This window comes from Dermacentor albipictus, chromosome 1 (genome assembly GCF_038994185.2).
Source record: "Dermacentor albipictus isolate Rhodes 1998 colony chromosome 1, USDA_Dalb.pri_finalv2, whole genome shotgun sequence".
Classification (NCBI taxonomy): domain Eukaryota; kingdom Metazoa; phylum Arthropoda; class Arachnida; order Ixodida; family Ixodidae; genus Dermacentor; species Dermacentor albipictus.
The window spans coordinates 26965124-26978047 of NC_091821.1; the positions used below are offsets into that span (position 1 = coordinate 26965124).

At 39.3% G+C, this 12924-nt stretch overlaps 1 protein-coding gene across 2 annotated transcripts in view; it reads left to right on the forward strand.

The window, feature by feature from the left end:
• Megf8 (multiple EGF like domains 8) overlaps nucleotides 1–12924 on the forward strand; it is a 222782-nt gene that overhangs the window by 37345 nt on the left and 172513 nt on the right. For both annotated transcript variants that reach the window (XM_070539750.1, XM_065441347.2), the window contains exon 5: nucleotides 10011–10191. In XM_070539750.1, coding sequence (XP_070395851.1) covers nucleotides 10011–10191 — 181 coding nt within the window. The remainder of the gene's footprint in view (nucleotides 1–10010; nucleotides 10192–12924) is intronic.

Here is a 12924-nt window from a genome sequence, read left to right on the forward strand (position 1 = left end):
CAGGACGAATTTTTCTTCAACTGCAAGGCTTTTCTTTCGAGGAACCTGTACGGGTTTCCTTTGTAGCAATTGCTACGAATGGGTGCAGTAAGCTATTGGAAGACTTTCAGTAATAACTATATAAAAGCAATTAGGTCAAAGCTGCTCCAAATATGTGCTCCAGATGGTATGGCACATTTGCATGGGTTGTTGGCTGAAGAAATATCAACTTACAGTGCCAAGTTAATAGCTATCCTCCGCTGATTTGAGAGTATCAGATGAATACATGCTACCTCACATTAGAAATATGCAGCTTTTACTTTGTTGCAAATATTAAATGGCTGCTATGCTCAAGTAATGTGTATTCAAAACTACCACAAATTCGAGTAATGACATTCAGTATTCATGGTGAATGAACAAAAGAAAATATAAGTTGGGCAATGCTTCCTTGGAGCAGCCTGTTAAGTGTGGTTGTGAATAAAGCCTGTGGAGTATTCACTGATCTGCTGAGCAGCAAATGTCTAATTAGAGTAGAGAAACTATTTAACCTCTTACGTAACAACATAAGCACGAAATCTTCAATGCAAAAGTTGTAAAGCATTTTGAAAAATATTTCATTAAATGGTTTTAACGAAGATAGCTATTGGGGCTAAAAGTTTATAAAGCTGTAAAGGGAGTAAATGAGGTTTTTAACCTTCCACATGACTAGATGATTGCATACAGCAATGTTTATGCTGTGAAAAAAGGTCTGAATGAAAGATCTATGCTACAGGGAAAACTTGAACGTATCTATAGGCTGTGAGCAAAAATAATGCATAGAAGGCAGCAGCCATGACCACATCACCATCCACTACAAAGACACCCCCATGCCCTTTCTGCATTCTGTCAGTAGAAAAAAAGGTGACATGTTTTAAAGATTTGCCATGCGCTGTCTGTTGCTATCTTGCATGGTGGCATCACTTCAGCACATAAATTATCTTTGAAAATTAGGATGTTATGACTGCCATCTTGTATCTAGGACTGTCACTTACAGCTTATGAGTACATGCTGTCTATGTGCAGAAGCAATCATTTAGTTGAAACATGTTTGAAAGCGTCAACATCACTTCTTGTAAGCACTTACTCATGTGACACTTTATTTAATCTGTGGCTTTCTGTTTGAGCTTGGAATAATTAAAATTCTTAGAGTTGTATTGATGGAAGCAGCTGATTAGGAAGGTTTTAATGAGGTCTACAATTTTTTTTATCTGAGGTTTTTGATGAAGACAGTGGGTAAAAATTTAGCTAAATAATTTTTGTTTATAAAACTGCTAGAATCACAGAAAAAAAAAATGCTTGAATTGTGCAAGATGGCAGTGAATGACACTGTGTTGGTTGTGTCTGCCTAGTGCGCATCTGCGTTTTTTTTAAGGCTTGGCACAAGTTACCTGAAACCTTATCTACTAAGCAGCTCATTGTTTGGTACATGCATGTTCTGCAAGTATAGTAGCACTCTTTTTACAATAGGACTCCACTAACATGTTTCTAAATCATAGGTTTTCTCAGTTAAAACGTCTCCAAAGTCTGATTCTCATGATGCTAACAACATGTTTGGATACTCTGTTCCTTTGGCACTATGTTCTGTCACATGGCCCCATGAAAAGATATTGCACTGGTTCTACTGTATACCCAATTCCTGGTAGCATGCAGCTCATCGTTTGCCATTATGATCATAAATGGCAAACAAATTACATGTCAATTGTTCATTGAAGATTGCATTAAGTTTGCAATTTCTTATAAAATGTGTAAGGAATACCAAAAAGGATAAGTATATGAATACTGGCATTAGTACTAATGGCAAAAGTAAGGGTGACATATGCTGCTGAAATAAATCTGGATGTGATTACATATGAAGTAGGCCTCTGAAATATAGCATGTAGTAATAAAGAGTATGTATGTACACAGTAATACACCCATGAGCTCCTTTGTTTTTCCATGTCTGAGCACCAGCTAACACAGGGCAGGGAGCTTTGAGATAAAGACGTGAGGTCTAAGAAGCTGCTGTAAGAAGTGTTGTGGATGTAGGTGGGAAATCTGTCATTGATAATGGTCAAACCCTTTTGTCCATGAAATCTCTCAAGCTCCCATTATGGCTGTTCATTGCAGCAATTTTCCACTGAGGATGGTGAGCATTGAAGTCTCCAGTACCATTATGATGGCCTGTGGAAATTTGCAACAAAGATGATAGGTAAAAAAGGTCAAGTCTTTGTCTAGGAGGTGGGTAGGTGCTGATAATCAAAAACATGTCAACTGAGTTTCAGTATCACACAAATCTATTCGTTGCTGTCATCTAGGTCAAGCATACGCCGGACGTAGTTATGCCATAGTGTACACAAATGAACACTTTGGTCATCACAAGATGATAGGTTAGTGTATCCTGAAAGATGAAATTGGTGGTATGAGGTTTGACCGTACGCCAGTATATGGGCAGATCAAGTTGTTTGTACTATTTGCTGCATCTGCCATGCACTGCGCCGATTGGTCCACTTTCCGTACAGATGTTAAACAGCATTGTGGTGGCATCACTTCGCCACCTGATATAGAAGGCCTTATTGTATCGTCAATGCAGGAGACAACAAAGTTCATTAGTACACCTACTTCAGTAACGACAGTTGATCTTGAGCATAAATGCCCCCATGCAATTTTTTCTTGAGTGGAAAGGAAATGTAGGAGGACTAGGTCTTCATCACATTTTGTCTTATGTACGTAAGCACAATAGAAATTACTTTGTCACCTTTAAAAGTTGAAAAGGAATGGTCGAGGACTTTCTCTTCATCACTGGATCAACAAAAACTACTTTCTATGATTTGGCAAATAGTATGAAGTCTTTATGTTTCTCAACAAGAAGATAATTTCTGGGCTTTAGCTCGTCACCAGTCTTGGATAAAAATGAGTGCAGGTCGCAGGAGACTTCTCTATGAGAGAAGTTCATATAATACAACCATTTCCTATCCAACAGACTCTCACTGCCTTCTAGAGGTGGTCAGTCAACTTGATTTTCCTTTCACTATGCTGAGGTTACTTATTTATCACAAGATTTTTTATGCTATTCTAATATAGATGATGCCGTATCATACTTTACTCATATTATTATCGATGCAGCACAAAAGGGCATACGACAAACAAAGGGTCTTTCATGCAGAAGATGTGTGCCCTGGTGGAACGAAGATTGCAAAGAAGCTTGAGAGAGGCAGAATAGGGCATGGGGCACACTTAGTTGGTTGCCAAATGTGGAGAATCTAATTTAATTCAAGCATATGAAATCACAAGGAAGGTGCACACGATGACGGGCAAAAAGAGAAAGCTGGGTGAGGTTTCTATGAGGTATCACTTCTTACACACAAGAGAATAAATTATGGGATGGTGTAAGAATGTTCAAGGCACAGCAAATTCAACCATTACCCTTGGTGAACGATAAAGGACATAGCCTGGAAGAGCAGGCCGATGCTCCTGGAGTGCATTTTGAACGTGTGTTCAGCGCCATCCATTATCCGAAGTTATTCCTAAAACACAAACAAATAGCAGAAATTATTGTACTTGATTGTAAATGTGCACTGAACGAGCCATATAACCATCCTTTCAGTATTACCGAGCTGAGAGCTGCCTTGATCGCATGCAAGAGCTCTGCACCAGGACCTGATAGAATAATGTATGACATGATTAAGAACATACATACTGATGCACAACTGACACTACTTGCGCTTTTGAACACTACTTGGGCTGCCGGATATCATCCACCCGCATGGAAAGAAGCGATTGTGGTCCCAATTTTGAAGCAAGGTTGGTGGCAAGTTACTGCCCAATAGCTCTCACAAGTTGCCTTTGTAAGCTGCTTGAGAACATGCTTAATCGGCAGCTCATACATTTCCTTGGCTTTTGCTTGATCCCTATCAGTGTGGATTCAGAGAAGGGAGATTCACAACCAATCACCTTGTGCGCATTGAGAGAAATATCCATGACGCATTTGTACCCAAACAGTTTTTCTTATCCATATTCCTCAATATGGAGAACGCATATGACACAACGTGGTGCTACTGAATCTTGAGAGACTTGTCAGGAATGGGCATCCGTACCAATATGCTAATCCTAATAGAAAGCTATTTGTCCAATCGTACCCTCCGCGTTAAAATCGGCAACATATTTTCACGTCCATTTATGCAGGAAACTGGTGTACCTCAGGGAGGCGTGCTCAGCTGCACACTCTTTATAGTTAAGATGACCACACTTTGTGCTTCATTACCACCAGCCATTTTTTATTCTGTGTATGTGGGCGACATTCAAATAGGCTTAAAATCCTGTAACCTTGCAGTGTGTGAGAGGCAAGTACAGCAGGGCTTGAACAAGGTGTCTGAGTGGGCAGAAAAAAATGGATTTAAAGTGAACCCCCACAAAAGTTCTTGTGTTCTTTTTACAAGAAAGAGAGGCCTGGTTCCAGATCCGTGCGTGTAACTATCTAGACAACAAATACCTATCAACAAAGAGCACAAATTTCTAGGTGTAATACTTAAAATAATACATAAAATATCTCAAAGCGAAATGTCTAAAAACAATGAACTTACTGAAAATACTATCTCACACAACATGGGGTAGCGACAGGGAATGTATAATGAATATTTACAAGAGCCTCATTCAATCATGGCTAGGCTATGATGCCATAGTACACAACTCTGCTGCCCCGAGCGCACAAAAGATGCTGGATCCCGTCCACCATCTGGATATCCGCCTGGCCACAGGCACCTTCAGAACAAGCCCCATTGAAAGCTTATATGTAGAATCAAAGGAGTGGTCACTCCATCTGCAGAGATCATACATCAGCTTCACATATTTCCCTAAGGTGCACTCTAATCTTGAACATCCGTGTTCTAAAGCCATTCATGATTTGACGTGCACTGCACTTTTCCGTAATTGACCCTCTGTGAGACGGTCTTTTTCACTGCGTGTAAGGGAGCTTAGCATGGAAATGGATGTCCCATCCTTCGAACATCGCTTGATGCCTCCAGTGAAGCAGCTACTGCCATGGGAGTGGCAGGTAATTGAATGTGGTATATCTTTTGTAACAGTTGCAAAATACGCACCAGAGTTGGAAAGTCGAATGCATTTCCATGAACTCCATTCAAAGTACTCTTGTTTTGAATTCTACACCAATTTGAAATTGATTTTATTCATTATAGATGACAGGTTATAAAATAAAATAATATACAGAAGGAGGTCCCATAGTCAATGATTGTATTGGGACCTCCTGTTATTTATAAATATGTGTTTTCTAAAGCAACAAATAGAACTATATTAAAATCATGTATAAGCAAACCTGGAAGAAAGTAAGTACTGGAGAATGCAAAACAAGATTAGGAGTTAGTTACAAGAAATCTAACGAAGGAAATTATACAATTGCAAGGAGCAAATGCAGCAAAACTAAATGAAGTGAATTTAACAGTAACGGACAAAACATTTTACCCAAGCATGCAATACAAAAAATAATTTCAAATATACAGGACCATAAATACAACAATAGAAATAACAAAAAAAACTTCAAAATGCACATGACTATTAATAAAAAAGAAAGGTATCAGAACAGCAGAATATTTGAAGTAATAAGGGTGAAGAAAAAAAAGAAAAGAAAAAAGTTAATGTTAAATATTTTCTGTTAGAAGAAAATTCTTCTGATGTTTTTTAAATATGGATGTTGAATGCGAAGTTTTGACGCAAAGTGGTATGGAATTCCAAAATGAAAAAGCTGCGAAATGAACTCGCTGTTTGCCATAGTTGGTGCGCACCTGAGGTAAAATGAGATTATTGTGTAAAGCAAATCTAGTGACATTAGCGTTTATCAGGCACGTTTTAGGAATTACAGATGCAGGAACTTCATTATTCAATAACTTAAAAATTAATATACCCAGATTATACAACACAGTTTCTTTGACAGACAGAATGTTATTAGAGTGTAGCAATGGGAGAGCTCTAGCATTATAGGGACTAGAGGTGACTATTATAATTGCTTGGTTTTGCAAAGTTTGAAGTAAATTGAGGTGAGTATTATATGTATTTCCCCAACATATTTACGACTAGTTAATGTGTGAGTGTATAAAAGCGTAATATAGCGAGACAAGTGTAGAACAGTTAAAGAATTGGTGGGCTCTAATCAGTAACCAAATGCTGTAAGCAACTTTCTTTTTAATATTTGAGACATGATAATGAAACTTGAAGTTATAGTCTAGTTCTACCCCTAAGAATGAGCAATGAGTGCTAGAAGGGATTAAATGGGAACCAAGAATCAGCAATGGAACTGAACAAGGTGGTTTCTGGGGGAATTAAATACAATAAACTTGGTTTTCGAGGGATCAATAACAAGATTATTATTTATACACCAGTTTGTAACCTTAGCCAAGTCATTATTGAGTTTAGTAACCAAGGACGAAATATTTTTATCGCAGTTAATAATGGTTGTGTCGTCGGCGTACAATACACAGTGTGAGGATGTTAGACAGTCAGGCAGATCATTAATTTAAATTAAAAATAATAAAGGTCCGAGAATAGAACCCTGTGGTACCCCTAGGTTAGTAACCTTAGCTTCGGAAAAAAAAAACATTAGAAATGTCAACTATCTTATGTCTATCCTGCAAATAGGTTCGTAGTAACATTAGTGCTGGTCCAGTTATGCCTAGAGCTTCCAACTTTTAAAACAAAATGTGAGGGTTAATAGTGTCAAAAGCTTTCGTAAGATCAATAAAAACTGCACCAGCAAAATACCCGTTATCAATACCTTCCCTAAGCGATCCGTTAGGGAGATAAGAGCAAGGTCGGTCGAATAGGCAGGATAAAAACCATACTGAGAATTGGAAAGAATATTAAATTTAGACAGGTAATTGGTTAATTGAGTAACAGTCAACTTTTCAATCACTTTACTAAAGAATGACCGTATACATATTGGGCAGTAATTTGTTAGTAACGAACGATCGCCTCTCTTAAAAACTGGAATTACCTTTGCTCGTTTTAGCTCAAATGCAAAAATGCCAGTCCTGAATATTAAATTGATAATAAAACAAAACATCACATATGAGATGAGCAACTAGTTTTATGTTACCAGGATGAATATTATCAAGACCGGCACTGGTTACTTTGAGCTTGCGAATGACATCAAGAACCTCATGGGGAGTTGTAGGGTAAAGAAAAAATGAATGCGGTACACGAGTCAGTGACAAAGGACGGCTACTGATGACTGGTTTGTCTGGAAAAAAAGCATCACTGAACGCTCTTGCTATCTTAAATGGTTGATCATATGTAATGTGATTGTTTGTGATGGTATCGATAAATGAGAGTTGTTCATTTCTGCGCAAAAAAGAATTTAAAACTTGCCACTTTTGTCTTGAGTTACTGCCACACTGACCAATGTTGAATTCCAATGGCGGAGTCGGAGCAAGTTTTTCTGCTTGTTTCGGAGCAAGTTTGTTCTAATGACAGAGTGAGGGCAGGAGTAAGGTGTTCCAATGAGAGAGTCGGAGGGGATTCAGAGCGGGAGTCGCTCTGTGGAGCAGAAAAAGATGCTCCGCCAAAATCGGCGGAGTGGACCGGAACTCTGCGTGACGTATTTCCTTTACCACGTATGTCTGCTGGGAGGCGCCACTGGTCACGACTCGCGAGGAAGCAAAAGCTGCTGCACGCTTGGCGAGATATCCATTCAGCACTTTTAAAAAACAACAGGGGAACGGCGCTGAAGAGACAAGTGGCCGGTGTTGCGGTGCTGGGAGCAAACATCGGAAGAAAATGACAACACGCAAGGTATCCTGGGTAACTCGGCGATAGAAGTTCCGCTTCCGCCTTGCTCCGGCGGCGCAGGTTGTGTTCCACTCGCGGATTTGGAGGCGTTGCTCTACGCCAGAGTCGAGTGCTCGCTCGCGGAGTTCGTCGGCTGCTCCGACTCCGCCATTGGAATTCAACACAAGTTTGTGCTCATAGTAGCTCTTCCTTGCATTCTTTATTTTGCTGTTGAGTGCGTTGCAAAATTTTTTGTATCGTGCAGAGAGGGCGACATTAAAAGGTTGCCTTTTAGTTTTTTTATATAGGTTGTCAAGTTTCCGCATATTGGCTAGTATGCTAGCATTTAATCAAGGGTTTTGAGGAAGGGAGAGGATTTTCTTGCATTTTTTCTTGACGGTATATGAATCGATGAATGATAACAAAATTACCAAGAACAACGCATCAGAATCGCATGTTGGCATGTCTTACGTGGCTGTTGGTCCCTCTTTCTCTGAATCAGGTGTATTAAACCCCTATACAAGTATCTTTACTGCAGAAGCCTATGCAGTACTGTCTGCAGTTGAACACACAAGGAAATTGAAACTGGAGAAAGCAGTAATATTCACAGACTCGTTAAGTGTCATAACAGCACTGATGTTCTTTAGAAAACACAAAAATCCTGTTTTCATTCAGCTTTACTCATACTTGTGCAATATTTATTCATTGCATAGGCATGTGATAATATGCTGGGTTCCTGGCCATAGATGTATCAAGGGTAATGTGCTGGAAGACCAAATGGCCACATCAATTACATCTCAAGCTGCTAGTCCTACTGCTGCTATTACTGCCACAGATCTCAAGCCATTTTTCCGAATGAAACTGGGAATCCACGGGCGACACTTATGGGACAATGAAACAAATAATAAGCTTCACTTGATTACGCCAAAGTTAGGTTTCTGGCCCTCTATTACAAAAACACGATGAACTGATGTTCTGTCCTGTTGTCTCAGAATAGGACACACATATGGTACTCACAGTGTTCTACTGACTGGCAATGAACCTCCAACCTGTGGTAGATGTGGTGAGAGGCTCACCGTACTCCACGTGTTTGTGGAGTGTCAGAAAGCCAAAAGAGAGAGAAGAAACTATTTCCCTCTAGCATACCGCTATTGTATCCCTCTCCATCCTGCTATGCTTCTTGGTAAAGAACCACTTTTTAACATCAAAGCTGTCCTAGGTTTCTTGAACGATGTTGTTTTTCATGTAAATAGCCCGATAGTTTCGTAGCGCATCCTCTCTCCAGAGGATGCTGCTGTGATAGTAGTCCTTCTGTAGCACAAGCTTTCAGGTCCTTGTGCTTCAAGGGCTCTGTTAAGGCAGTAGTGCTCTTTGAAAATTTTTTGCTTCTGACAAATTTTAGTATATCGTAATTCTTTCACAATGTATCTTTCATGTCCTTGGCATGCTTCATAGTCATTGCCATAATTGTATTACATGTAACTTTTACACTCTTTACTGCGACCGTATTTTAGGCCCCTTTACAGCCCCGTCAAATCTATTGCTTGTACTTCATCGCTTCACTTCTAACTCATTATCACTGGCCTGGCGCTCTTTGGTCATACTTAGCCCTTGCGCCACAAAGCACTATATTCATCAACTCCACCATCTGCTTCATGCGGCAATGTTACCTTACAGAGAATCAATGGTACCATTTTTGTTAATGCAGGTAGGGCTGTTTTGAGGAAGGCTGTGCTTTATATCAGCAGCATTTTATAATTTGTTGAGAAAGCCTGAGCAATGTTACAGACAGTTCAGCAAATCAATGTAGTTTGAGTTGAAACTCGTGTGTAACAGTCCTCTGTAGCACTTACTATAACTTTTTATTGGTCTTACCTAAAATATTACATACTGAATGGCATTCTTCTCACAGTGGGCAGTACTTCTAACAAGGCAGATGGTTTGAGCACTTGCACACATAGAGCTTGATATTTCATGGTTGTAACAAGGTACACTTTGAGGAACTTGTGATTTGGTGCTTGTAAAAAGGAAAACAAAAATTCCTTTAGGCTTACATAAACATTTTCACAGAATGCTAGCAGCGATTACTGAGTGGCTAAAAAATAAAGAAAGGCAGTACATACTTGAAATGGTTTCTTCACTGGGCAAATTTTTTTGTCTCTGCCCTTATTTAAGGAAATGGAGCTTGCCTTAACCCTGTAAGCGCCTACACATGCATCTTTTAATTTTACAATGTTTAAGGTCATGGCCGCGGTGATCGGTGTCCCGGTGTGTACTCTCACGTGATGGCTCTCCGTCGTGGTCACACTCTCCTGGTATTGGGAGGCTACCGAGGAGTCATGTCCTCTGACCTCTGGGCTTTTCTCTTACCGACCACTATTACACACGCTTATTCAGATTCAGCCTCTGGAGCCTGCATTCGGTGAGTGTTTGCTTTTTATTTTTCCTGGATCTTGCATTCTCTTTTTTTGTGTGCCTCTCATGCCTCGTATCATGTGTGACAACATATGGAAAGCTGTTCTACTTCTGGCAGCTCTACCCTATAGAAGAAAATGGGTGGAAGCATGATTCTTACATTCTCTTTTTCTTGTATGTGGTAGTACATGATGCTTCAGTAACCACAGTACACAAGATTAGCTGGTGTGTGCAGCATAATAATATAGCTTCATTACTGTGATTTTTTACTTTAAACTGTTGGAAGCAAAAGCTGCATGCATATTGGGTAACAAAACATTACTGTACACCACATGGATCAGAAATTATATGGGCTTGCACTGCAATGCACTGGAACTCTGTAATTATATACTTCTGGTGACATGCTTGCTGTTTGCAAGCTAGAACACATACAGCTTGTCATTGACAATGAGCAAGAAGAATAAAGGGATCGAAGGGGTTAGTGTTTTTGCTAGTCACAATCGTACGGAAAAGCAGACAATGATACCAGAGAAATCGTAGGGGAAATCAATTGTTACATTTAATAGAAATGTAAAAATAATATTGTAAAAGGAAATAAAAGTGGGGAAAAAGATAACCTGATACAACGGGGATCCAAACCTACATGTTCCGCATTGTGTATGCATTTATTTACCAGTTAACCTTTACCCCCCCCCCCCCTTGACGAGTATAGTCTTTATGAAATTTTGTACCAATGTAACCAGTGACGACCATGGCTGCCTCCTCGAAACGAGGCAAAGAATGTGTTTTGATGACTCCTCATTAGACGACAGCTCTGTAGAGTTTTGCACAGAAATGAAAAGGGATGTGTTCTCATCTGAGGAGTCTGATGATGACTATTCTGTAGATAAACCAGCATACCTTACGGCTGTCCGTGAGTCTACAACATGAAGACAGCCTACTAACTCCTTTATGAGCTGTGGAAATTTAGCCACTATTCATGTACATGTTTTGGCACCGTTTAGGTTATTTTTTGTTCATATTCTCTTTTTTCATAGTGTTTCAAGCCCTGCAAAATGCTTTTATGCAAGACACTAAAGCCATGCAGTGAAGCCTTCTTCAAATTATCTTTTTTTGCAATTTGTGAAATAAAGGAACTCCATTGAAATGAAATAATGGTGCTATTTTACTCAGAAAAAAAAAAGCTCTACAAACGAAGTGAAAGAAAGTATCTGGTAAATTTGGTAAAATTTTCTTCTTTTTGCGCGGTAGGGAAAGGGTTAAGCTACTGCAACACCATCCTCTTGTGCAATTTACTTCGGTATTGAGCAGTTTGGATCCACTCATTCTTATTGCTCATTGCATAGCAAGGGTCTCAAATTTGACAGTCTTGATGCCAGGAGCTAGCATACGAGTGCTTATTGGCCATTTGCCTGCTCCTGAGCTTTAAGTACTATATGATGCTTGTGGTCAAAATGATGTTCCATATGCTACGCCTTGGCTATGAGTGGTGTTGGCTAACACTCTCAGGGCTAATCTTGCATGCATACGCAGACTCAACAAAATGGCGACTAGGCTGGGAAGCCCAGTAAAGCAAAAGTAAGAAGGCTCCCAGTTTTTAATCGCATGGCTGTTGCCATTGTTGAATCACATGGCATGTGATTGCCTGCTCATTCAGGGAGGTCATTTTAATAGCTGCAGTGCCAACAAATATGAGATAACCTGTTCAGATGGGTACACTGCCTTGTGTTAATTTTGGTGCTTTCAAATTGCCTGTCGAGATCTTTAATGTAAATGCCTCTAAAATTGAAATGATCTAGCTCTCCTGCTTGAAAGCAGATGCCTGGATGCACTCAAATATAAATGTGTGTGCCATGCTTTGGCTACAAAATTTGGTGCACTATACTCGTGGATTGAGACGCGACAATTAATTATTAAAGTAGAACACCCAATAAGTGCAATATGTGAGTGTGCACTGTCACGCTGCTATGCATTTGGTTGCTAAAGACGGCATGAATTCTGGTCTAAGAATAGGAACCAAAATTATGCCAGTTAGCACAATCTGAAGGTTGTAGAAACAAAAGTATGCGTATTAGTTAAGCCTAGATTGACACGTTTGATTCCATTAGAGTAGTACATGTTTTGAATTCCAGAATTGCGTATTGGCATATGGACACAATTGCCTCTTAAACATGAATAATTATAGTACTAAGTATTTTGCTAAAATTGACAAAATTGTATTTTATGTTACCTGAAGGTATAAGTGGCTAAATTACTGTAACAGCATTACATTACAATTACTTCAAAAAAATAATGGAGTTACATTGAAATGGCTTTTCAGTTCATGTTTGCATCTATATAGAGTCAACTTGCGTCACATTGACTTCTGAAGTGCATTCTAAATTAGTTATCTGTAGTCAATATTATCAAACTTCCAAATAAATGAATTGTTCAAAAACATAGACACCTTCTGAGACTTCTGAATATGATAAAATTAAAAGAAAACAAATTACCCAATGGCTAGTGAACAGAAGTAGATGGGATATGTGTTTGCACATCAGGAGTGTCTTAATGTATGGAAGATACTTTATGCTTTGAGTGAGCTTCACTGAAAATGTTTATGTATAAGTGCTAAGTGATACAAAGAGAAGGTATACACACTCACAGAGTGTCATTGTTCCTCCCTATATTTGTTCAAGTAGTTTAGTGCATGCACTTTAAGGTTCAATGCCAACTCACTCAAGAAATTCTTGACTTGCAG